Source organism: Podarcis liolepis, assembly GCF_965112155.1.
Source record: "Podarcis liolepis genome assembly, chromosome: 3".
Classification (NCBI taxonomy): domain Eukaryota; kingdom Metazoa; phylum Chordata; class Lepidosauria; order Squamata; family Lacertidae; genus Podarcis; species Podarcis liolepis.
The window spans coordinates 53634750-53659527 of record NC_139557.1 but is presented as its reverse complement, the minus strand read 5'-3'; the positions used below and the strand labels follow the sequence as shown (position 1 = coordinate 53659527).

General features: G+C 39.7%; 2 protein-coding genes and 1 long non-coding RNA gene across 8 annotated transcripts; 1 reads left to right on the top strand and 2 right to left on the bottom strand.

Annotated features, from left to right (window-relative positions):
* Positions 1-823: 823 nt before the first annotated feature.
* LOC310704469 lies at positions 824-2571 on the bottom strand. The gene is made up of 2 exons (XR_014524793.1): positions 2439-2571; positions 824-1114 (listed from the first exon to the last, which is right to left on the bottom strand). It is a non-coding gene; the product is annotated as an uncharacterized lncRNA (long non-coding RNA).
* TUBE1 (tubulin epsilon 1) lies at positions 1192-14113 on the top strand. 6 transcript variants are annotated; one of them, XM_083497852.1, is made up of 12 exons: positions 1192-2334; positions 2446-2519; positions 4035-4087; positions 5559-5613; positions 6902-7017; positions 8609-8730; positions 9812-9999; positions 10263-10438; positions 10978-11118; positions 11381-11521; positions 12921-13095; positions 13560-14113. In XM_083497852.1, the coding sequence occupies exons 1-12, from the start codon at positions 2310-2312 to the stop codon at positions 13716-13718; spliced, it is 1425 nt and encodes a 474-aa protein (XP_083353978.1). In that variant the 5' UTR covers positions 1192-2309; the 3' UTR covers positions 13719-14113. The 6 variants fall into 6 exon arrangements, with proteins under 6 accessions (XP_083353978.1, XP_083353983.1, XP_083353979.1 ...); XM_083497857.1 differs by lacking the exons at positions 1192-2334; positions 2446-2519 and adding an exon at positions 2558-2656 and having other exon boundaries at positions 5559-5638; XM_083497853.1 differs by lacking the exons at positions 1192-2334; positions 2446-2519 and adding an exon at positions 2559-2656.
* Positions 14114-15492: 1379 nt separating this feature from the next.
* CCN6 (cellular communication network factor 6) lies at positions 15493-23477 on the bottom strand. Its single transcript, XM_083497959.1, has 6 exons — positions 23203-23477; positions 22495-22549; positions 19737-20022; positions 18876-19115; positions 16877-17070; positions 15493-15896 (listed from the first exon to the last, which is right to left on the bottom strand). Exons 1-6 carry the CDS (start codon positions 23268-23270, stop codon positions 15615-15617), a joined length of 1125 nt encoding a protein of 374 aa, XP_083354085.1. The 5' UTR covers positions 23271-23477; the 3' UTR covers positions 15493-15614.
* Between the last annotated feature and the right edge of the window lie 1301 nt (positions 23478-24778).

Here is a 24778-nt window from a genome sequence, read left to right as displayed (position 1 = left end):
TGAACTTACTATAATTCATTTCCATAACTGACAAATGTAATTAATTCCTTAATTTTTTTTGCTCATATTAGTTTTATAGATAAATTTCAGTTACATGATTTTACTCTTAGCACTCTTATTAGGAAATCGGATTTTCAGTTAAGGACAAAATGACCTACTAAGTTGGAGGCAGAGTTATGCATTTATCCCTGAAACTAGAAAAAACACCTGAACAATCATTTTCCACTTGAAAAATTCTAATTTTCCAGCCTAGTCTACCTTAAAACAAGCTGTACTCAGCACACTGAATGAGTGTTCATTTTAAAACTATTTCAAATGTTTTAAATTCCAAATGTAATTCTTGTTTCAAATAAAAGAACTACATGCCTCAAATGCTTGTGCCTTTATTTCTCTATAATGAAAGCCAAAACAATGGCAGTTGATTGACCTTAGCAGAATAATCTCTATGGAAATGTAAACGAGGAAAATGAGAAAGAATAAAGAAATAAAGCTTCAAATTATATATCTGCTATATACACATTATTTCCGTATAAAGCATTAGCAGCAATACATTTTGCATCAAATATGGAGATTTTTCTTAAAATATTAAATCTCTAGAAACTAGTACCTTATAAAGATGACTGGTACCTTAGGACAGTGCAACCATTTGCCCTACTTTATTCATTTACCAACCATCTTCCCTAGTACAACATATTATTTATCCTGTTTGGTCCACCAGCAGGTAATCTGAACTAAGAATGAGCTTCCCAAGGGTTAGGTAGGAGTACACCTAATGGAATCTTCTCCAAAACAATCTCTAGTCTGAACTGATGGACAGGTCATGCAGAGCAAAGAGGCTTCACCCTTTTATTTGAAATTTAGAGACACTTGACTGTTATGGGGAAAAACACAGCAACATCCATTCTTGTGCTTCTGTACAAGATACAGAGCCTGTATACAGGTAGAACAGAGTTAATGCATTTCTTCGGGGGGATTATTTAGGGGAATACGATGAAAGGTCAAGGCTGTCTCTTCCAATCAACTTGTGTATGCAATCAAGCTTTGCTTCTGCTTCATTTCACCCTCTGCACTGGGGTAAGGGTGAAGGTCAGCAATATACTTCCTATCCGCACGTCTGAAAACAAGTAGAAAGAAAAAATGGAACAGGTGATTGTCTGTTCTAGTACTTGAAGGTAATATACCTACAAAATCATGAAGCATAATCTTTTGTAAACTTCATATTCTATTTTGAATTAAAAGACTAGCTTTTATTATTTTCACAGGCATTATGAAACTGTATTGACTATTTTAGATACTATTTGCTAAAATGTTTCTTGATTAGAGCGCTCTAGGTTCTTGTGACTGTATTATTACAGCTCACTTCTCAGTGCAAAACTGTGATCTTTATAGAACAATGCACTCCTGTCACAGGAGTGTGATAACCTACCAGACCCTTGTGACTGAGAATTTGTGTGCCTTTGCACGATTGGGTTAAACAATGAAGCAATTTGCTGCAGTTCCCTATTTAGTCCCCAAACTTGTCTCTTTTACAACATACCAACGAGGAGCCCACCAAGTACAGCGCATGGTTCATGTGGGAGCGTAGGAGGAGGGTCACCTAATGTCTGCCTTTTCAGCGTTTAGTAATTTGGTTTTAATATTATGAAATGGAAGGGATGTGCTGTTCAAACAGAACCGTGCATTTTAAACAGATTATTTTGCAATGCATACACAGGATCAAAAAATGCGTTTTGATTCCAACTTTTTTTAAAAAATAAAATGTTACTCTTTTGTATTCATACGCGACGTGCTTAACGACATGATCCTTTCCCTTCGCGTTTTCTACTCTCTTCCAGACGGTCATTTCCAGATGGTGGCCACATAAGAAGGGAGAGCGATGGGACTCCCGGACCTTTTAGCAGCCGCAAGGAAATAAGTTGTCCTGCAGGGGGCGACAGAGGCTAGCGGGACCGACGCGCCGAAATCCCCGCTCTGACATGAGCCTCGCCCTCCTTTGCATCAAGTACGACCGTGAGGTCGGAACAAAGCGAGCCAAGGTGGGCGTGGCCCGCGGTCTACAAACGGATAACTGTTATTAGCGAGGGGACCGGATGGCAGGAAAGCACCGTTTGCGGCGCGGCGCGGCGCATGCGCGCAAAGCAAGAACGAAACGCTCCACGAGCGTTCGCGGCGCGTCTCGACAGCGGAACGTGCGGCCAGAACTCCTCTCTGCGACACAACGCGGGGAACTTTCCTCACGCTCACGTCCGTAGTGGGCGGGGCTACACTTCTCGCCGGCCTTAGAAACCAGATCCGCGCCAACGGAAGACATGACGCAGTCCGTGGTGGTTCAGGGTGAGCGCGCGCTCTCTCCCGCCCCCTGCTCCCTTCTCCCTCTCTGGCCCCTTTTCACACCACTCTGCTCTGTTCGGCAGCTTGACCTCTGTTTGTTTCTTCACCTCACAGTGGGTCAGTGTGGCAACCAGATAGGATGCCGCTTCTGGGATCTGGCACTGCGGGAACACGCCGCCGTCAACAAGGTAACAAGCCCCGCCTGACGACTGAGAGGAGAAATAAAACGCCCGTCAGCTCGCGCATGCTCAGTAAAATGCAAAGGGTTCGGAACGTTTTACGCGCATGCCTGCTTGACTGCTCCCTCTGAGGGAGCCGCTGAAAGGTGTGTCCGTTAAACCGCCGCGCTTTGGAATTTGTGGGCGTGGTCTTGGCGCGTGCGCTGGCGCGATTTTTAACGCACTCAGCTAATACTTGTCCCTGAGCTCCGCAGTGGACGAGTTAAAATGGCTGCTTGTTTAAAAGAGCAAATCCTATTCTTAACTCAAGTCATTTTTAGAAATAGCTGCCGTTTCCTTTGTTCTGGCATTCCCGTGTCTTACTTCGCCTGCTTTAGGCGAGGGACTAAATATAGCCGGTGGCCAGGGAATGCTGTTGGGGAGAACGTGGGAAGATTAATGGGCATTGGAAGGACGAAGGGAATGGCTGGAATGTGGAGCACAGGATCTCCACACAGGAGCACCATTCTTTTAACGCTTGTGTGGCCAGAGTGGCACCATTAATAGAGAACAGGGATATGCACAAGAGAACCTCAAGGTTTGCAGAAGGACAGAGATCACTTTATCAAAAAGCTGACGGGAACAACAACAAAAGGCCCAGTGAGGACTGAGCATGCTTAGTGGAGTGTAGTATCCTAGAAGAAGGGATGGCTAACTAGTTGGAACATTAAACAGGAGCCATCAATAGGTCCAGAGAATCAATAGGGGCATGTTCTCTCTCTCTCCAAGAACTGATCATCCATCAGGATGACCAAGGCAATTTTCCATTACGAAACTGGGCCTGAAACCCGATTGAAATGGGTGTTTAAGATCAGTTTCATCCAAAAGACTCTAGAGATGCATAGCCACCATTTCAAGGCCACTGTAACAAGGAGACATCAGCCACTTCCTGGACCCCACTAGCCAACTCTTTGTCGGCTGTTAATGGCTAAGAAGGGCAAGCGTGATCATTCAAATGGGTCACCAGACTACTGATGAAAAAGCTGTCATTTTCTTGCAGAGAAGAAGAGTCTAGGATGAGTTGATCCCAGCCACTTGCTCTACTTGCAGAATATAAGATCAGACCAGTGGCCCACCTTATCCAGAGTCCTGTTTTCACAGGGGCCAACCAGATGCCTGAGGGGTTGCCAGGGCAGGCTGAACAACCTCACTCCAAATTTTACTAATAAATATTGAGAGCCAGATGTGCATTAAAGCATTAATTCATCCTGAAGAAAATCCAAAATTATTGCTTTACTGTGATGCAACTTTCCTTTTCATTAGGATGCTCTCTCTATATAGAGTCATACTCTTCCACTATAGATATGAAATAATTTGTGGATTCCATGTTTTTGAACGCTACTTGCACTTTAGTGGCATACATGAGGCTTTATATTAGGAGCATGTATAATCTCAGAAGAGTTAAATAGTTTTAAGAATGCATACTTTAAGTTTTAGCACAAGTGTCACACTTTAAGATTTGCTTACTGAATGATTCTTTTTTAGAAAGGAATTTACGATGAAGCATTAAGCAGTTTCTTTAGAAATGTGAATACCAGGTAAGTTTTCTTTTTATGAACAATCTTAAATTATTAAAGATGCCCTTAAAATAAATAACAACACAATATTTGGATCCATAGAGAAATGTTGCTCCATCATACCTTGCACTACTGCCGGCAAGTTAGTTAGCATCTTGTGCTGCGTCACAAAAATAAAATTGCAGTGATCCAGCATTTACTTTGTGGATTTCTTGTTCAGTTTATGTCCCACTTACTATTTTTATTTCTCTCCTTCCATTGGGTTTTGTAGATACCGTGGGTATCAGTGGGTAGGATCTTGTGGCCAGTCATGTCAGCATACATTACAATCAGTTACTTGTGTCTGACCTGTACTGAATGGGCTTTGGTGCTTGGTGTTCATTGTTTTGGAGTAATTCACATTTTGCAGTGTCAACTTGCCTCAATAAGATTGTGGTCAGTGTTGTCCTCGCATCCTGAGCCCTTCAGTCTCCAGTTTGAGTTACTAATGTGCCCTTTAATACCTTTGCTTGTCATGTTTCACTACAGTGGTGCCTCGCAAGACGAAATTAATTCGTTCCGCAAGTTTTTTCTTCTTGCGAGTTTTTCGTCTTGCGAAGCACAGTTTCCCATAGGAATGCATTGAAAATCAATCAATGCGTTCCTATGGAGACCATCCGGGGACAGAGGGGAAGTGTCACGCACCTTCCCCTCTGTCCCCGGACCTGTTTAAAGCAAGGGGCGGCAGGGAGAAGATTGCTTCTCCCCGTTGCCTGCCCCACAATCTCCGGGGACAGAGGGGAAGGCGCGCGCGCCTTCCCCTCTGTCCCCGGACCTGTTTTAAAGCAAGGGAAGGGGCAGCGGGGAGAATCGCTTCTCCCCGTTGCCGCCCCTTGGTTCAAAAGGTGTCCGGGGACAGCGGGGAAGACGCACTGCGCTTCCCCGCTATCCCCGGAGCTTGCGGGGCAAGCTTCGTTTTGCGAAGCAAGCCCATAGGGAAATGCGTCTTGCGAAGCGGCTAAGAAAACGAAAAACTCCTTCGTCTAGCGAGTTTTTCGTCTTCCGAGGCGTTCATCTTGCGGGGTACCACTGTATAGGAAAAGTGCTTTATACGTAACCTGAATCTGCTTTTTGCCTTCATGAAACTGTTAACCCCTTGTTTTTTGCAGTTTGCTCTAACAAAGATATAAAATATATAACTGCTTACAATTGGGAGGCATGACAGGTTTTATTTAATAGTTCTCCTTTGTCTACACAACTGCAGAAATTAAGCAGATGATGTTTTTTCCATCCCTAGGCTAGGAAAAGCCTAATTGACTTCTGCATGGCAGGCTTCTATAAAATGAGCAAGAGCAATGAAATTCATAAAGTGTACAGTCTTTATATTAGTTCTTGTTATTCTGCTTTTCAGTTTAATTTAATTTCGATGAAAGGGGAAAATTGTAATACTCTGATAGCTTAGGTGTAGTCCTCTTTCATGATTTTTATTAATTTTGCTTCTGTTTTTTTCTAGGACAGATGATGATAGCGCTGGCTGCAGAGGAAAAATCTATTCCTTAAAAGCACGCGTAAGGGGGAAACATCTTTGATTCTGTCAATTCTTATACTTTGTATGCCTCTGAAATATCTGAAATTTTAGGTTTTATTATATCTATATGTATGTGCACTTGGGTATATGTTTTGCTATTTGTTTGAAAACAAATCCTATAGTTCAATTGTAAATGGTAAACTAAAGATAATGGCTTCCAGAAACGTATATTTTAACAAACGAGAAACCAAGTAAAAGAAACAAATTGCAAGCACAAGGAATATAGGAATGTTGCAGGTTCCTTAGAGACTGACACCGATCCAGCTATAAGACACACAAACCTTCTGAACTGCGCATGCACAGTTCCCCCCCTTCAATCCAACTGTCAATTCCACACTTAAAGAGCCCGGTTAGAAAAATAAGTAAAAGCTCATCAGAAGATGAGCAAGTTTGTAAGCTAGATTTAATAATTTTCTCTTTATCTGATAGCTAATGGCACAATTGCTGCTTCTCCAAACACGGTAAACATCAAAGTACCGTTAGCAGTGCCGTTTTATTTTATGTACATTTAGCTAGTGATAAAGTACTGTTGGCTTCAATGTGTTTAAATTGAAAATACCGGTGGTGACCATTTTGCACGTGTCCAATTGACACATGTTCTTTTGAAAAGGGCAGGGCGGGCTTACGTGCTCTGTGGATGCACACAGGAGTCAGGAACGGAACCCCAATAATACAATAGTGTATCAGTTTGTGCTGTAGTGCGCTCAGGTTACAGAATGCCATCCCCTTGCCGCTTAGCATCAAGTTAAAAACATGGGTATTTAAGTTGCCATTTTGGTTGTGCTAGTTATAGTAGGGTCTATCTAGTAGTTAAGTTTATTGTTGGTTGTGATTTTAAGATGTTTTATTCTGCCACCTGTTTTGTGGAATATGCCCCAAGAGCATTTGATACAGGGGAGAAAAGATTGAAATAAACAATAAGAAAAGATTAAAAGTTATGTACCATTCTGAAAAGGAAATTAGCTGAGACATAATAGAAGTCATTCTAATTTGTTTATTTTTTTAGCAAGAGCATGTTTCCTTATGTGTTGCATATGTGCATTTTAATTCTTGAGTTGCCCTAAATCAGGGTTGCCAAAATGATCCTTTATTAAATTTCATCCTGAGGCAAATAAATTAGAGATATTCTTCTGAAGTCTGCTTTCTTATTCCAAGGGTGTGCTGAAATTAAAGTAAAGCAAGCATTTTTTATCTTTTTAATTTATTTTGCGTAATGTTTTTAAAGACAGACGTTCTCAGTCCAAATTCTTTTTGTTCTGCTCCCTAAGGCTCTCTTGATTGACATGGAAGAGGGTGTAGTGAATGAAATTCTGCAGGGGCCATTGAGAGATGTCTTTGATAGCAAGCAGCTGATAACAGATGTTTCTGGCTCAGGGAACAACTGGTGAGGATAGATTCCCCCCCCCCTCAAATCTTCATACAAAAATTTCTTACACAGATTAGATGGAAATTTAAAGCAGAACTCCTACATTTCTGTCTTTTTACTTTCTGCAGTCTCTTGAATAAATGGCCATGTTAATATTTTATTTTATTGTTACCTTTAGGAAAACTTGAAAACACAACTAACAGCTATTCTGCCAGTATGTCATATCTACATAGCTACTCTTTTTAAAAAAAATTTTTTGTGAATTTCCATGAACAGATGTATCATATCACTGTGTTGGTATTCTTCTACTCCTAGTGTTGTTCATTCAGGTCAAATGGTAATCTAATTACAGATATGAACAGCTGACTAAAGAGAAGAAGGGAAACAGATGGAAATTTAAGTCAAAGAAATCTAAACTTTATAAAAAATGCTTTTGAATGATTATATAATGAAAGGGGAGATTCTGAACAGAAGATCAAACTTGATGATCACAAAGAAGTACTAAAAACTTCTAATAAGTACAGTACTTCAGTCATTAGGGGGGAAAGTGTGAACAGATAAATTAATTCTATAATAATACATCTAATAGTAAAAATACTACAAAAGATATACCGTATTTTTCGCTCTATAACACGCACCAGACCATAACACGCACGTAGTTTTTAGAGGAGGAAAACAAGAAAAAAAATATTCTAAACAAAATAGTGGATATATGATTTTTGTGGTTCATGCTGTGGCCACACACATGTGATCTGACAGTGAGTTTGGAGTAGCCCAATGCAAAAATCCTGAGGATCCATGTGTAACCACGGAGGAGGGAAGGAAGGGGAACCATGGATCCTCTGCTCACGACTGCAGCAGATCCCCCCTGCCACCCGCAGGCATTCGCTCCATAACACGCACAGACATTTCCCCTTACTTTCTAGGAGGAAAAAAGTGAGTGTTATGGTGCAAAAAACAAGGTACATCAGATTAAAAACAAGTTAAGACAAAGGATCAGTCTACTAAACCTCAGCTTGACAGGTCAAATTCCACTTAGAATAAAAATGTCTTAACCAGGCGGCAGAAGGCCAAGAGAAAAAGGACAAGGCAGTTCTTTAGAATTCTATCCTGGTCACACTGAACACTGTATGGTTTGGTTATACCTTTATTTTCTTGATCTTTTTGTTTTTGGTAAAAAGCTTTTGGTAATATATCATTTTGTTTCATGCTGTTTCACTGATCTCCCCCTGTCCCGTCCTGTCCCCCGGCTCTTTTAACATGAATCCATTAACTTTTTGTTTAGGGAGGCAAAGAGTGTCCATGGACACACACCTGCTGAGTCAGCCCTGTACATGCCAGAAGGCCTTTCCCCTGGTTGCCTTTAATGGGGCTCAGCCTGCTATTTCCAGCGTAATTAAAGCTGCCTTCAAATTCTCCTAAGTTTCATTTCATTTAATTTTTAAGTTGTAAACCTTTCTACATTGTCGCTCTGTTAAGTCTGAAAAACTCAGTGGGGAGAACTCTGTATAGGCATAAAAATACTTGAAGAATTTAAAACATTTTAAATAAACTAGAATTGTCAGAGTTGAACTAGAAGGGTAGCATATTAAATGTTTCCTATTTACAGGGCTGTGGGTCACAAAGTGTATGGGTGTCAATACCGAGAAGATATTGTTGAAAAGCTAAGAAAGACTGCAGAGCATTGTGACTGTCTGCAGTGCTTTTTTGTCATTCATTCCATGGGAGGGGGTAAGTATGATAAAAGGTGAAACAAAAGCTTAAGAGTTCATGACCTTAAGAACCGCCTCTAGTGCTCCAAACCCAGCACATGATCAAAAATGGGACCCTCGCATCTCCCCTATCCTCTGGGCATACTAGAGTACTTGGAGGAGAATTTGTCTGTCTCCAACCTAGCACAAACAAGAATTCCTTTTGACCTCTTGTGTTTGCTGTGTTGTGCAATGAGCTTGGGGCAGGCAAGTAGACCTTTCCTGAATCAAAGCTATAACCAATAGAAATCTGGTGATTGAATTGTGGACCTCCTTATCAGAAAATATTTATATAATGCATCTTAAAAGCTCTGCTGCATATTGACGTGTTATGCACCAAAACTCTTTTGTCAGCATCTTTGTAATTTACATGAGAAGAGCATGGTTCTTGTGTAGCCAGACTCCCAGTTGCAAATCTTACTTGGGTCATAAACTCGTTAGGTGACCTTAGGCAAGTGATCATCATTGAAATCTATGATCTGTGAATAATAGTACCCTATGCTAGAAGATTCTTTTGAGGACAACATTGTAATGTATAGAATACATTGGCAGCTTCTAAATAAGCAATATAATGATGTTTTCATTGTAATCTGACAATAAAAAATGTATTTCTGCAATAAGTATATTTCTATCACAAGCACAGAACACAACATAAATGTATTTGCTCTGTAAAATACTGTAAATTGGATAGTTCTCATGATGTTGAATGTTTTTGCTTAAAATAATCAGCTAGTCGTGATTAGAAAGTCTCAAGGAAATACTGCCTTCAAATCTGGGTTGTCTCTTTAAATCCAAATGTTGGATACCATTTGAGATTGCAGTCCATACTGCAATCTCATTATCAAAAGAAATGATATTGGTGAATTGCTACCTTAAGCGCTCATAATTTTTCCAGTAGAAGACAATCTTTGCATTTCCAAATCTGAACTTTCAATTGGTGAACTTTAAAATAAAAATAAAAACCTTTCTCACTTGTAAGAAAATCCAAAGGAAGTTGAATACCACACAAGACTTTTTCATGTACTCGTTGTCATTCTAACTATTTGAATTCTTGCTTCTAGGGACAGGATCTGGTCTTGGTACATTTGTACTAAAGCTTCTTGAGGATGAATTTCCAGAAGTATATAGATTTGTTACTTCTGTTTATCCTTCCCGGGAGGATGATGTCATTACATCTCCTTATAACAGTGTATTGGCTATGAAAGAACTCAGTGACCATGCAGACTGTGTATTGCCAATTGAAAATGAAGTAAGAATTTATAATACCGTATTAATGTATTAAAACCTTTCTAGATTACAGTTTTAAGTGCAATGTAGTTATTCTTTGTTTATTCTTCATTTTAAAATTTACCTGAAACAACTGAGTAAAATATTAAAGCTTTCCCTTACCTTGAAGTAAGCTCTGTTGAATCCAGCAGACTTTCTGAGTAGTCATGCCTAGGAGTCTGCTGTAAGTTGGATAGCTTTGCGTTCAAAAAAATTTACCAGCTTTTTCACCTATGCTTTTTCCAGTCTTTATTTGACATTGTTAGCAAAATTAATCAGATGACCAACTGTGGAAAGTTAGGATCAACCATAAAACCAGCCAGCTTAGTAACTTCAAGCGCAGGTGGAATAAAGTGTTCTCGGGAGAAACCATTTGATGCTATGAACAATATTGTGGCCAACTTACTGTTGAACTTGACAAGGTGAGCTTCTGAAAATTTTAATTAGATAAGAAGTGGTTGCTAAAACTGAAATCAATGGATGTCACCTTTAGCTTGTGTAGTAAAATGTCTATGCTCCCCTTTCATTTCTTCTGTTTGGCAGACCCAGCTTCTCTCACGTCTAGTCTACCTGCATCCGTTATTGTAGCATACTAAGAGATGTTCCTTTTCCATCCCATAATTGAATAGAAGCTTGTAGTGCAACTGTTATGGTATGATGTGGGAGGGAAGCACAGCAGAGATGAATAGCCCTGCTTCACAAGTACAAAGAGGAAAAGCGCTTGTAGCAGCAGCTGAACACAGCAAGCAATACTCTTGTAGCCCCTAGGGTGTTGTTTCTTTCTATATTGCTAAGGGACTTTCCCCTACTTGAGGCTGGAAAATTAGTGAAAATTTTACAATGAAATGATTTCAACACATTTCACAGTGTAAGCTTACAAATATTCAAAAGCGTGATTTTGTATGCTGCAATATATGTGTCCAAACTTTTTTTCTATAACTCTTGCATTATCTGTATACAGCTCTGCTAGGTTTGAAGGATCTCTTAATATGGATCTTAATGAAATCAGCATGAATTTGGTTCCCTTTCCTCGACTTCATTATCTTGTTTCCAGCTTGACACCTCTGTATACGTTGGCTGATGTTAATGTGCCCTCTCGAAGGTGGGTAACCTTGTTTGATATGTGAATGATAGTTGCTCACTACATGAAGATAAAATGGGATGTGTTTAGTAACACATGATAAAGTAATGGGAATCTTGTACTCTTGTTATTTTTAAATCTTCAACATACTTTTCAATTGAAATAGTGTTCTATTTTTATTTGATGCATATTTAGAATTACTCTGCTGACAAATTATGATTGTGTTAACATTTGCTAAGTTTTCTCAGCTACATATTCTCAGATACTCTTTTTTTTCTCTTAGGTTGGACCAAATGTTTTCAGATGCTTTTAGCAAAGATCACCAACTGTTACGAGCTGACCCAAAGCACAGTTTGTACCTTGCCTGTGCCCTGTTAGTCAGAGGAAATGTGCAGATTTCAGACCTTCGTAGAAACATTGAAAGGTTTGCACACGTCATACATTAGAAGAGAAACTGCTAACTGCTCATACAGCAAATCTTCCCAGTTGGTGTTCGTTTGTAGGATCAAATTCCAGTAAGCTTATTAAGGTTATGTTGATCCACTCCTGCAGGCACAGCTGCATCCAGAGGGAGAGGGGAAAGACCATATTCTCAATAACCTACAGAGACTGAAAAATTAGTCACATATATTTATGTACATATGTATATAATTTTTCAAATATATGCTTTTAAATGCTACGGTAGCATATTTGCCTGAAATAGGTATTAACACTATCACATACTATTTAACTGAACATTTAATTAACTTGGGGCTGGATATGGTAATCCAACTTGCCCTGATCTGGCAGAAATCAGTCTGAAGTCTGACCCATTTTGACTGGATCTGGAAATTCAAATATTTGGCACTCCTATTCATGTGTATTTGGAAATACATGTAGTTGCATGAAATTTGGAGGCATAGCAGCCCCTCCTTGCTACACATTGGAAAGGTAGATGAGGGGGATTTTGTGCTAGCAACCTTTTAAAATTTGCTTTTTCTAAACACACTCACACATAGAGAGATGTTCATGTTTGTGTATGGAAGACTGTACAGTCAGTTGAGTGCTCAGTCCTGCCAATTCTCATGCTCTTTGGCCTGTTTAGCTGCATTTCAGTATAGCAATTCAGCTCACTGTCGGTCTGGCACTGTTTTCTGTGAAGTAGCAGGGCAGGGTGACTGCTCAAAGCTTTTGCTATGATACATTTGTCTCACAAGACCTACTGACACAAACCCACGACAGCCTGTTTGTAAAGACAGACAACAAAATACATTGGATGAGATTCTAATCCTGGATTGGAAGCTGGAGGTCTTAATGAGCAAAGTCTAGCTCCCTCACACCCAGCATTCTTCTGTACAGGCGCACACACCCCATTTACGCACTTTCAATATGTGTGCAACTGCACATGTACATTGTGATCCAAAAACATCACAAAAAGGGGCAGGGCATGGGCAGAACAGGTTGTTTGCAGGCTTTTTCAGTGGTTTCAAATACATGCTAATTCAATGATGCACGCGGTGCCTCGGAACGTAGCCCCCGCGTAAATGGGAGGTTACCTGTATTTAATTGCAAAACTGGCTCTTAGAAGCTGTTTTTAGTTGAAATTGATTCAGATCAACCCAACCCACTCTGTAGTGGTTTGTAGCTGCCTTTAGCCAATCTGGATTTGGTAGAAATTGGTCCAATTGTGTTTAGGATTCAGCCAGATCAGTTGCACAGCTGTAGCTGAAAGCACATGAAAGTGCCATTGGGGGGGTAGAGTCGAATGTGCATTTAGGGTTCATGTTTTGTGTAGTTTATTTTACTGCTTGCCTTCATGTCAGTCTCATAATTTCATATTGCAGGTTGAAAACTTCACTTCAGTTTGTCTCCTGGAATCAAGAAGGATGGAAAACTGGCCTCTGTTCAGTACCACCTGTGGGTCATTCGCACTCATTGTTGGCACTAGCAAATAACACTTGTGTGAAATCTACTTTTGTAGAGCTCAAGGAGAGATTTACAAGGTTGTACAAGAAAAAGGTATGTCACATAATGAGACGTAATATTGTCATTGTAAGTAGTTCAATTGTACTTATATTACAAGTGGTATGTGGAAATATGCTGCACTAATGGTAGCCTTCCCACATGCTTCACTTGGACTTAGAAGGGGTTATAATACAGTTTGGAGATAAAGAAATGGTTGGGTGACTGTGGTGCAAATGCACATGGACATGAACTGGAGGAAAAGAGCAAAAGTAGGAAGTCTCTGTTCTGCCCTGTGCCAAATCCCTCACATACCCAACTACAGTACACACATGGTGGATAGATTGTGCGTGATATTCTTGTTGTTATTGTTGTTGTTAACCCTTAATCCAAAAATTATCACAACAGATCCTTACATTAAAGTTTTAACCAGTTTTGCACGTGGTATTGGGAGAAGACTTGAATTCATTTGTTCAATGTTCCTGTAAACCATGTGACTAATGTAACATCTACTCTTGCAGGCTCACCTTCACCATTACCTACATATTGATGGGATGGAGCAGTCCTGTTTCCCTGAAGCGCTTTCATCTTTGTCTGATTTAATAGAAGATTATAATCAGCTAGATGCTGCTAACTGTGGGCCTGCTATAGATCCACCAAGACTGAAGATAGCAATGTAGCACTTGTTACGGGGGTGTTAAAGTTTAGATCAGCAAATTATGCTCATGCAATCCAGTTAAAAATAACCTGGGACAAATTTACTTTGGCTGGGGTTAGTAAATTTCATTGTCTGTCAAAAGGTAGTGGAAGTGTTCAGTTTAAGTGACAGTTTCACATATTTCTCATATTGCACAGATGCTGGATTACATATCTCAAAAAAGTAGAAGGAATTATAATACCTTCTTAGGGTCTACCTCTCTTGATGTAATTTTAACTTAAGCACTATTTTGAAGATACTTTTATATGTAGATTATGAAAACAAACACTTTTGATATAATTTGACCATATTGGATTTTGTCATAAATGAATTTTATTTACAAGATATTTACATAATAAAATGTATAATTTCATAAAATTTGGCCTCATCCTTGTGAATCCTTGTCTACTACATGCCCCAAACTGTTATACATCTAGAGTCTAGAGCACCAACTGCAGTTTAACAACATAACATTACTAGCTCTAAACTGCAATACAAGACCTGATATATCTACTACTGTAAACTCAGTACATACTTCTGAGCCTTATGTTGTAGAGAAAATTATGTTATAGTGATTTTCCATGAAAGCACGGTAACTTTAAATAACACAGTTATCCATGAAATGGCATACAAGAAGGTTCTATCCTCCAGTTCACAAGTTGAGCATTTACATTCTTACTGATTTGCAGGCTCTGATACAATATTTTTAAGAGGAATACAGAAATACTGCTAAATTGCTTGGCTGCTTTGTTTTGTTTTTGTTGAAGAGAAAAGGAAAATACTAACCTGGGAGATCGATATCATAGACTGTTCCATATAAAATTGCCTGTCTAGAAAACTACGATTTGGTTCCAGTAAACATAAAGGTGTTTCACTATGCTATCGATCATCAAGAAATATGCAATTTGATACATACAATCATGCTTTGTAGATCTCATAAATAATCATAAATAAATGCCCAAATCCTTGTTTTGTGTTGACTCCCTCAGTCACCCTGATCTATCTGAGGAGATGCATGTGTTGAAGTTTATGTACCCATTACTAGCTGGTTTAGATGACAAATTGCACACCACCACATTTTCACACAGGTGCAGTACAATCCTATACATTTCTATTCAGATGTAAACTCCATTGAGTTCTTCTTAATCACAAGTTAAAACTATGCACATGCATGCAAACTATTTGGATAAATGATTTTATGGGTTTTGAATTCTTACTTTTGCAAGCCGTCTGATACTGTTCACTTTACAGCTTTGAAATATTGCTTATGCGCAAATTTAGAGAAAAGTAAAGGGGTGTACACACAATGTCCATGCATTGCACACTGATTCAATCCCTAATCATACCTGCATTGAACAGGGAAGATCTTCAGGGAGCTTTCACTCATGTTCAGCTGAACATCTCATGCAGGCTCTATGAGGTCCCTTGCAGACCTGTTCACTGTGGAGATGATCAGGGATTGAGCACTTGGATGTTGGGGTGGGGCTTGTGTACATGCATCTTTGGGCAAACATCCATATGAATCAGTTGTGTATAGGTAACTAATTTGATTGAATTTTTATGCATGAAAACCTGCCATTTTTCTGTGGGATTGGTATACCCCTTCCACATAAACTATCTAAGTCTTGCATTTTAAAATATTTAAGAAAATGCTTTATTGCTACAGTATTTAACTGGATTTAAATAGCCACACATTCTGCTTTTCCAAATAAAACACATTAGGGGCAAGCTGAAATGAAATGAAATGAAAGCTTGGATGAAAGGGTTGCTGTGTGGATTCATTTAAAACCTACAATTTCAAACACAGCTACCTGTCAGTGGTGTTGCATGAGCAACTTTTCATGGGACTATTCGACCATTTTCTTTCCTGTGTTGCCACTTACAAGAGTTTGAGTTCAGAAAATATGTTTCCTGGATCATTGCATATCTTCTGACAAACACAAGATGTAATCCACATCAACTTCCACTTAAAGGAGCCTTCCTTTGGACAGTCAAACTGCACTGTAATCATTACAGATTTGTTGGGTATGCAACATCTCTTGTCCAGGCAGATTCCACAAAAGGTTGGTCTATATCTTTGTGTACTTGTGCATCCAGAAAATACTAGTTTCTCTGCCTTGGCAAGCTGGAATGTAGGTCGGCATGTTTTTCCTTTAGGTATCTTGAAATATAAATAAAAGTAAAATCTTGCTATTATGTTCAAAGTGAAGTTTATTACATGCATATTGAAGTAGCAGTGTTGAGGCCATGTTTTTAGCCACTTACAGTGCATGCAAATTTAAAATATAAGTTTAGCATTGCTTGATTTTTGTGCAGTGCTGATAACTTAGTTCTACACAGTTAACTCCTGCAGGTTTACTATCCTGCCACCTTCAAGACCACTGTGACACTATATGAGTGGGAAATTTAATCAGTGACCTGTGAGATTCATCCCAGCACTTTACCACCTGACTTTCTGGACACCTGATTTGGGCTAATATAAACATGTGACAACTGGGGGATGCAGTCAGCAAGCACCAGTGCTAGTAGACATGGATTGTACACTGCACTACAGTATATATTTAAATCAGCATGATTCCACTTTAAATAGCCATTGCTTTCCCCCAAAGAAAACCTGGGTTCTGTAGTTTGTTCAGGGTTCTAAGAGTTCCTAGGGACCTCTAGTCTCCCTCAAGTAGCTGAAATTCGCAGTGTTTGCTGGGAAGAGATTGACTGTTAAATCACTCTTGGAATTGTAGCGCTATGGGGAATAGGGAGTCTATTAACCACTCCCAGTACTCTGAATATACTACAGTTCTTAGGATTCATTGGAGGAAAGCAATTAATATTTTAAGTGGTATAATTCTGCTTTAAATGAATAGAGTAGATGGGACCTGAAAGAATCTCCTTTGAACACCAGTAGTGCAAAGAAGGGCCCAATAATTCTCTATTGGTAGTTATGTGCCATATGAGCAATGTAGAAAACATTCCATAAGTTTCCATGAGATGATCTGTTATTCCTGTCTCCCTAATTTTCAAATCCACAACTGAACAGACCAGAACTTCTCTCTCCACCAGCCCCATGGTTATTTAAAAAATCATACATCTAGCAGTTAATACTTTCAGCCTAATGAGGAAATTGTGTTCTGAAATGTGGTTTACCTTTATGCTCTTTGGAAATTTTGCTTGGCATGGTTGAATGTAGCACAGTCTCTTTTCCTTCCTTATTTCACATTTACTGTTTTCATTGGTCACTCTGTCAGATATTCCCATGCCACAGGTTCGGGAACAAGGTGTCCAAGGAGTTGCTTGAACCAGGCACTTCTTCTTTAAAACAAGCGGCACACTTCTGAAAGCTAGAAGACAGGATTATATTACATCTTGAGCCAAATATTTTTAAGCCATTTAATTCAGATCAGTTCTACTAAGGCAACCCAAAAATAGCATGGAACATGAGAATTAAGCATGCCAGGTTACCAGGATCACCTTTTGGATTTTACTTGCTTAAATTACGGAAATTGGGTTTAGATTTTAAGAAATAGCTGCCACAAGTTCAATTAACTTTTAGAGGAATTTAGCACCTCAGTCTCCAAAGATTTGATTTTATATCTTGGTAATGCTGCTTGTTTGTTTCTTAATGCTATGACTCTCAAGTCTGCCCTAGAAAGCAAGACATTTTCCTGAAAGAGTTCTTACAAAATAGACTGGCTATGTGAAATACCTGTGTTAAAGTGGATATGGGGCGTCTAGGCCAGGCTTTATCAACATACATATGCTGAAAGTTCTGTATCAAATTAGTTTTCTTTAAGAGGATTGGGGTTGAGGGCTTTTATCCCCACATTCCAAAGAGTTGGAGCAGTAATAGCTATAGATCAGATCTTAAACCTGCTTTTTACAATCTCCACATAGCAAATCCTGATAATGGGAGTTCTACAGGATGACTGACCAGATTTGAAATGTGCACAGTTTAAGAGGACAGAGCAGATATATGAGGGTACCTGGGAAGTAAGCAGCAGCAGCTTAAAAATCACAGCACAGGAAGCAAATTTAAAAGCCTGGCACAGATCTGAAATAAATAAAGCAAGGTTACAAAGCTGTGGGTTTATATATATGTGTGTGTGTTGTACATAAAATAATTTCATTGCTTTTACAACAGGGATTTGTTAACTAGGGCAGTGCATGCAGAAAGAAGGAAAGATAGTAAAATATTAAAATTAAGCTTGTTCGGCAAGATACGGAAGGAAAAAACCCTTAGTTTTCAAAATTAATTGTGAGAGCATGCAAACCATGCATTAATAGTGTATAAATCATAAGCTGCTTGGATTGTTTTGAAGGTTCTCAGCATTTTCACAGAAGTAAGATTGCAACTGTTTGTTTTGTCTAATCTGCCTTTTTCAACTTTTCTCTTGTTGCTGCCTAGTCTTGCCCTAATATCTTGCAAGCAACATTAGAGGGCATGTTCTACGTCCAATGAGTGTTGCTATCTTCTGAAAAGCTTTTCTATGTTACACAAGTCATTTTGTTTCAGACCCCTAGGTTGGCTGGTGTACTTCTGACTATATTGATAACGTAGCTGAAAAATCTGGCAGGCCTATAAGCATTTAAAACAAAGGGAGAAATCCCATCCTTATCGCAGGAGTGGGGAACTTGCATTCTGGGTCCTGCACGTGGCCCTCGGTGTAACTTCATGTGGTTGGGGTGATAAGAGGGAAGAATGGAGTCAAACAAATGGAGTCATGGAAAGAGGTGGGGGGGACAGTCCTCCCAAAGCAAGCTGTTCCCATTCTTTCTGGCAGCTTGTGGGGTGGAGAGGGGAGAGAGAGAAAGGGGCATAAAGAGAGAAAAAGGAGTGGCAGAGCTAAAGTTGTGGCTCTGGCACAGAGCCCCCAAAAGATTACCTCTGAGGTTCTTGACACAAAGAAGGTTTCCCAATCCTGTCCCGGAACCTAACAGTGACCTACAAGAAGAGACAAGCACCTACTCTACCCCAATCTAACAATTATAAATTCAATTATAAAGCTGCCCTACAAGTACCAGAAGTTTCTGTTACCTATTTAAAAAAGAGAAATGCAAATAACTTTATCTGCCTCAAATAATAAGGAAACACCTCTTTAAAAAAATAAATCTATCATGAAGAAGATCTCAGTCTAGCCTTGCCTACCTGACATTAATCTGTAACTGGTTGACTGCTGCTCCTGCTGTCCTGAAACACATTTGGATTGTCCAGATTTCTTTCTGCTCTTCGGTGCTGCACATTCACTAGGTGCTGGCTTTGAGATGAAGACAGGTGTACATCCAATTGCACCGTTCACACATAGACATTTGTAAAGAGGAGTGGGCTGGAAGTCGTGGCCATTGGCATAGTGCACCCCATTGAGCTCACAACCTACTGCTATCATATCTGGGAATAGTGAAGAAAAAAACCAAGTAAACCTGTATGGATCCCTGCAAGAGGTCTGTTCTAGACAAATGGAACGTAAGACTTCCTAGGTGACATTTGTTAATAACAGTAGAGTTTAGCTTTTATGAGTCCTTTGGAGTATTCAAATAACTTACATATACTTATTTTGCATATATAAATTGACTCACTACTGTATTAAAAATCCACAGTTCAGACTGCTTAAGATTTTGCACCTGCTGTAGTATAACCATTGACTATGACAGCAGGATATAATATCACAGTTGCTACAACCATTATTTTATTTGCTGTTTCCCAAAAATCTTCTATAAAAGGGCAACGCCACAAGATTCCTTTCCAAATCTCTCTGTGGGTGCCTGAGTTCCTAACGGTTATCAGAATCCAATTTAGAGATATAACTTCCAAATTGTTAAACACCAGCAATAATAGATTTCTTAAAAATTTAAGGCCCATTGACATCAAGAAAATACATTTCTTAATTATCGTTTAGGGTTGCATCTCCTTTGAAAGAAAATGGGTGTGAAACTGAAGAAAGCAACGGAAGTCACGGTGTTACATTTTATTCCCTATTCCCATAGAAAATAGAAAAAACGAGGGACTTACATGCACACACTCCATTTTCATACCTAGGCTTATCTGCAGAGTAGTCGCAGTATAGCCCCTTGTGGGGGTCACAGACCTCAGCTTCATTACATGTTTCCCCTGACTGCTTGGCACACATCTTGCAGCATCCGCAGCCATCCTTCACCAGGCTCACCCCGGGGCTGCAGGTTGGTACCACTGGGCATCTGCAGGGCCAGTGGCATAGCTCTCTGCGTTGATGAACCTCTGCAGATTTTTCTCCAGACTTTCCTTGCTTCTGCCTGTTGGTTTGCACCCTGCAAGAAAGCTTTCATATAGGTGGACTTACCTGAGAGCTGGAAAACGTCCAACAAAAATGGCAAATGTGTGTATGCACACAAACACACTGCTGTTATTCATATTTATTTCCCCTTTGCGCAAGAGATCGTGGCAAGCTACAATTATGTACAATACAACAACAAAACATTTTCCCTTGTAAAGAAAATCTTGTTTAACTCTGTCCTAATTGGTACTGTATAATGCAGTGCTTTTTTCTGGGGGGATTCAGGGGACGCATACCCTTAAACATTTTGTGAATCTTTGTCTTTTGGGCCATTTACTGTATTTATTTTTCCCAATTTGAAGTATAAAATGGTGCTTTTCTTGAGTCAAAATGAGAGTACCCCTAAACATTTTTAAAGAAAATTCTATCATGCATTTGTCGAGCATGTATTCAGTCTGGTCAGGTATGACTGCCTTCCTTTGTACAGCAGTCTACATTCTTGCTAGGCAAAAGTCAGAGGTATCTACATACACACCATGTACACATGCACACGCACGCACACATCTCCATCGAGTCAAGTAAATGGCACTGTACCCAGATGGTACAGTAACACAGAAACTATACAACTATAACTATCCTCAGGGCTATGGTGCAATCTTAGTATCCTTACAACAACAGCTTTCGATGTGGGGCTTGGCTAACAGTGTTTAGCCAGCTTCCTGCTTCAATTGCCAGGTGTAGTTTAGGACCAACTAAACCTGAAACTCTTCACACAGCTAGCAAATGTAGATCACATCTTAAAAGTGAACAACAAGCATTGGAAGGCCCTGATTTGGATCAGGACCCTGGCATGGGGGTAGAGGGCTTTCACCCTTTCTTTGTGTGTCCCCACTGTGGTCCTAATCTAAGGTTACCAGATGTCTCTGTTTCCCAGGGACAGTTCCTGGATTTACAAATCAGTTCCCTGACAAAATCCATCTATTTAGTAGGAAGTTGAAAAGTATCCCCGGATTCATTGAAAAAAATCTGGTAACCTTATCCTAATCCAGCCCAGGGGTCCTGAGCTTGCTATTAGCATTGGGGAGAGGAGGCTGGAAATGGTGTTCAGAACCTTTCTTTCCTTTCCTGTGCAAACGTTCACAGGTGCAGCACCATCCCACTAACCGATGGCATTATTTGTGTACTTTACGTTACTCAGGAGGTTGAGCTATTCTGGAGGCGCAAGGGAGCATTTGTAAATTCTTGTGTCCAATGGGAGTACATGCAGCACACAAGTCAAATATTTGAGAACTGGGCAGTGGGCGCATAGCTGGAAGAGCCTCAGTAATATCCAGCGAGAGGAAAGAAAATGAAGGCCTGCCAGCAAAGGATTTCTTTTAAAAACAGCACATGCGTACATGCATATTCAGCAGATTGGCACTCCTACAAAACAAGCTGCAGGAATCTTTCAGGGTAACACGCTCCATACACAGAAATATTAGTTTTCCCCACTCTACTCCCCAAAGTGCAAACTTCTGTAGTCTTTAGAAAAACTAGTTCTGCTCTATTCTAAAATTATCTGTTAACCATCCTGGAAAAAGTGTACAGCTAATATTGAACAGTTCTGCTATCCTCATTTCACTGATTATTTATAACCTGCCTTTCCCTCCCAAGAGAATCCCAAAGCAGCTAACAACATAAAGCAATTAATGCAAAATATCAGAATGATAATCAACATTATAAAACAGAGTATATAAAAATACAAGGCAAGTTTTTTTAAAATCAACCTTTTCCAGATTAAGTTGATTTCCACAGTTTTATCTTTCTTTCTATCCATAAAGCCTTTTAGGACCGATTAACCATTTCCCACCAAGTAAAAACAGTGGAGTGCAGAACTGAAAATTGTGTAGCAATTTCTTGCAACAAAGGTACTATTGAACAAAATACTTGTGATAGGAATCAATAGTAACCTTGAATTGTTATTTTTTTAACTAGGTGGAAAGGAGATAATCAGTCCTAAAAGACTTTATGGCTAGGAAGAAAGATAAAACTATGGAAAATAACTAGATACAAAAATGGGGATGGGGAAGAAACTGCTTGTGTACTCTACAAATCCCATTTCCATGTAATTTGGGTCATTTGTATTGGTCGATGAAAAACGACTAGATTTAGTTAATAAAATTAAAGCAGTTTTCTAAAAGCAATTTATTTGTAACTCAAGCAGACTGTACCATGAAAGACAACAGGGACCTAAACAGGGGAAATATGCTTGCTTTAAACATAGTAGCAGAAAATAATTTATAAAAATTTCTAGAGACTCCCCCAAAAAACGCTCTAAGAATTTTATAAAACCATAATGCCATAATAATCTAATCAAGTGCCTTGTGTTAGAATTGCAAATTATGTAAAAAGAAAAAAGAATCACCACAAGTAGGAACAACTCAATATTATGCATACACACTTTATTCCCTTAAATTAATTTCACTTGCTTAAGTTTCAGCCTTTGTTCTGGCGAGGATTTTTTTCTAGAAAACTTACCTGTTGAGCATAAGTGATTATAAGGATGGTGGGGATGAGGAGCCACTGCATGTTCCTGTGAAGGCAGAAATGAAAAACAGAGAGAGTGAACAGGCTGAGCTGTGTCAGAGCCAACACCACGCACAAAGTCTCCTCTGTCTCTCCCCTGCAAACCTTCTCTCCTCAGCACACTCACAAAGACACACATATTCAGGTTTGGAATCCCTCACAAAAAACTAGCTTCATCCTGAATCTTTCAAATAACTCTTTTTCCTGAGGCTTATCCTCCAAGTTAGGCTAGTTGTGCCTGCTCATTACTTTTAGGAATATATTTTTAAATATTTTCCCTTGTTTCAGAGCATTATTTTTTAATGCAAAGCAGGAGATTGTTCCCTTGCTTCTTCTTTTTTTCCCCAAATTTCAATCTAGCAAATCGTGAGGCACTGCTCAGGGGTAGGCTGTGTCTGTCTGAAGATGTAAGAGATGTGGGGGTGTCCATACTGGGTATGGCAGCTTTGAGATCAGGATTAAAGCTAAGGAACAAGTAGACTGGTAGGATGAGGATTGTCTACAAACCATAGAATCATAGAATTGTAGAGCTGGAAGGGACCCCATGGATTGTCTAGTCTAGTCCAACTCCCTGCAATACAGGAGTCTCAACTAGATCATACATGGCAGATGGCCATTCAACCTTTGCTTAAAAATCTCCAAGGAAAGAGAATCCACTACCTGTTGTGGGAGTCTGCTGAACAGCTCTTACTGTCTGAAATATAATCGGAGTCGAGAGTGGATTTCATGCTCTTTATTCAGCTCATAGTGGTGAGGAGGAATGAAAGTCCCCCCCAAATTATCTGCTTTATATACATTATTTACACAATGGGCTGCACGTGATTGGCTAATTCCGGATTTTTCCTGTAGGCCAATCAGGTTGTGGATTCACTTCCATCTGGAACTGGATTGGGTGGCTCCTGCAGACTAATCATACTGCTGCATTCTGAATCCTATTCTAGGACCAATCAGACTGCTGCATTTTGGATCCTATTCAACTCAGTACATAAGACTGTCTGACTATTCTTCCTGAAGTTTAGCTGGAATCTCATTTCTTGTAACTTGAAGCCACTGGAGGAGAAAACAAGATGGAATTGGAATATTTGGTTGAAATGGCTGCCACTGATATGAAAATACCAAAGAAGAACTTTTGGGAGGTGTGGAGATGTATGGGAAGTTATTAATTTAGAGGGCAGGGCGATAAAGGTTGGAAGGAGAGTGAAGAGGAGCCCAAACCATAAACAGTTATTTGCACTGATAAGTTGTGGAATATTTATGATCAAGAACCCCTAATAGCACACCCTGTGACTGGACTGAACGAGGCCTAAAACAGCTCCCTTTACTAATTTTAGCTCTGTTACAGACTTCAGGAAAGCAGCTGCTTAAGGAAGGCTTGTGAAAGATGAATCAGACACCCATATTTAAAGGTGTCAGTGCAGCAAAATGTTTGTCAACAAATGTCAGAAAAAACAAAGCACTTTCATAGATTCCTCCCTCCTCCCTCCTTCCAGTGTACCCCCCAGAGAGTCATTTCTGCTCTTCAAAACATAGCTGAGAGTTTCCTCAGGCTAATCTCTTTCCCAAGAGCTTAAAGCTGAACTGAACCATAAAGTGCCCTGCAGGCTTCTGCTTCCAGTGTTCTCTACAGCAGCTACATTGGCTCATTGCTCTCTAGCTGAAGCAAGCTGCTGATTGCTACATTTAAGATGCCCTAAATTAGCTGGAGCTGGCTGCCTCAAGATGGAGGAGTTCCAGTTGACAACAGAGTGGTAGCTGACTGTTTAGGGGCACAAAATTCTCATCACTGCAATATTATTAAGGGCTCATCGACAAGGGAGTTTAATGTGGATTTGAAGCTGCTCATGCCTCTCTTTGTGTCACCCACATAGTATCATCCTCACCTACCTGGCAGCCTGCACTTTCCCTCCATTAAATTTGGATTTTCCTGATCCAGGGATAATCCAGCAAGGAAGTATATCCAATGTTAAAATTACATTAGCCACGTGTGGATGTTCTTAAATATATTGTGTGGGTGTGTTGACTTTTGGGGTGCTGTCTATCACCACACACCGTACTCCAATTTTATTCCATCGGTCCAACAGAAACAATGCTGCGAAAAAATATAAACAGATTTATTTATTTTTTGCAGAATTGTTCTAGCACAAAACAGCTGCATTAAGAGCCACACAGGCATAGAGTATGCATGAATGGGAGGGAGGGAGACATCTTCCTGGCAATGATTATTTAGCTTAAAGAG

Bases quoted from the DNA above. Each gene is read 5' to 3' on its own strand.
- TUBE1 (XM_083497852.1), top strand. From the start codon at position 2,310: ATGACGCAGTCCGTGGTGGTTCAGG. The intron at 5,614-6,901 runs GTAAGGGGGAAA...CTGCTCCCTAAG, and splicing joins TCTATTCCTTAAAAGCACGC to GCTCTCTTGATTGACATGGA. The intron at 10,439-10,977 runs GTGAGCTTCTGA...ATCTGTATACAG, and splicing joins TTACTGTTGAACTTGACAAG to CTCTGCTAGGTTTGAAGGAT.
- CCN6 (XM_083497959.1), bottom strand. From the start codon at position 23,270: ATGAAATCCACTCTCGACTCCGATTATATTTCAGACAGTAAGAGCTGT. The intron at 19,116-19,736 runs GTAAGTCCCTCG...CACTATTCCCAG, and splicing joins TGAAAATGGAGTGTGTGCAT to ATATGATAGCAGTAGGTTGT. The intron at 17,071-18,875 runs GTAGGCAAGGCT...CCTGTCTTCTAG, and splicing joins CAGTTACAGATTAATGTCAG to CTTTCAGAAGTGTGCCGCTT.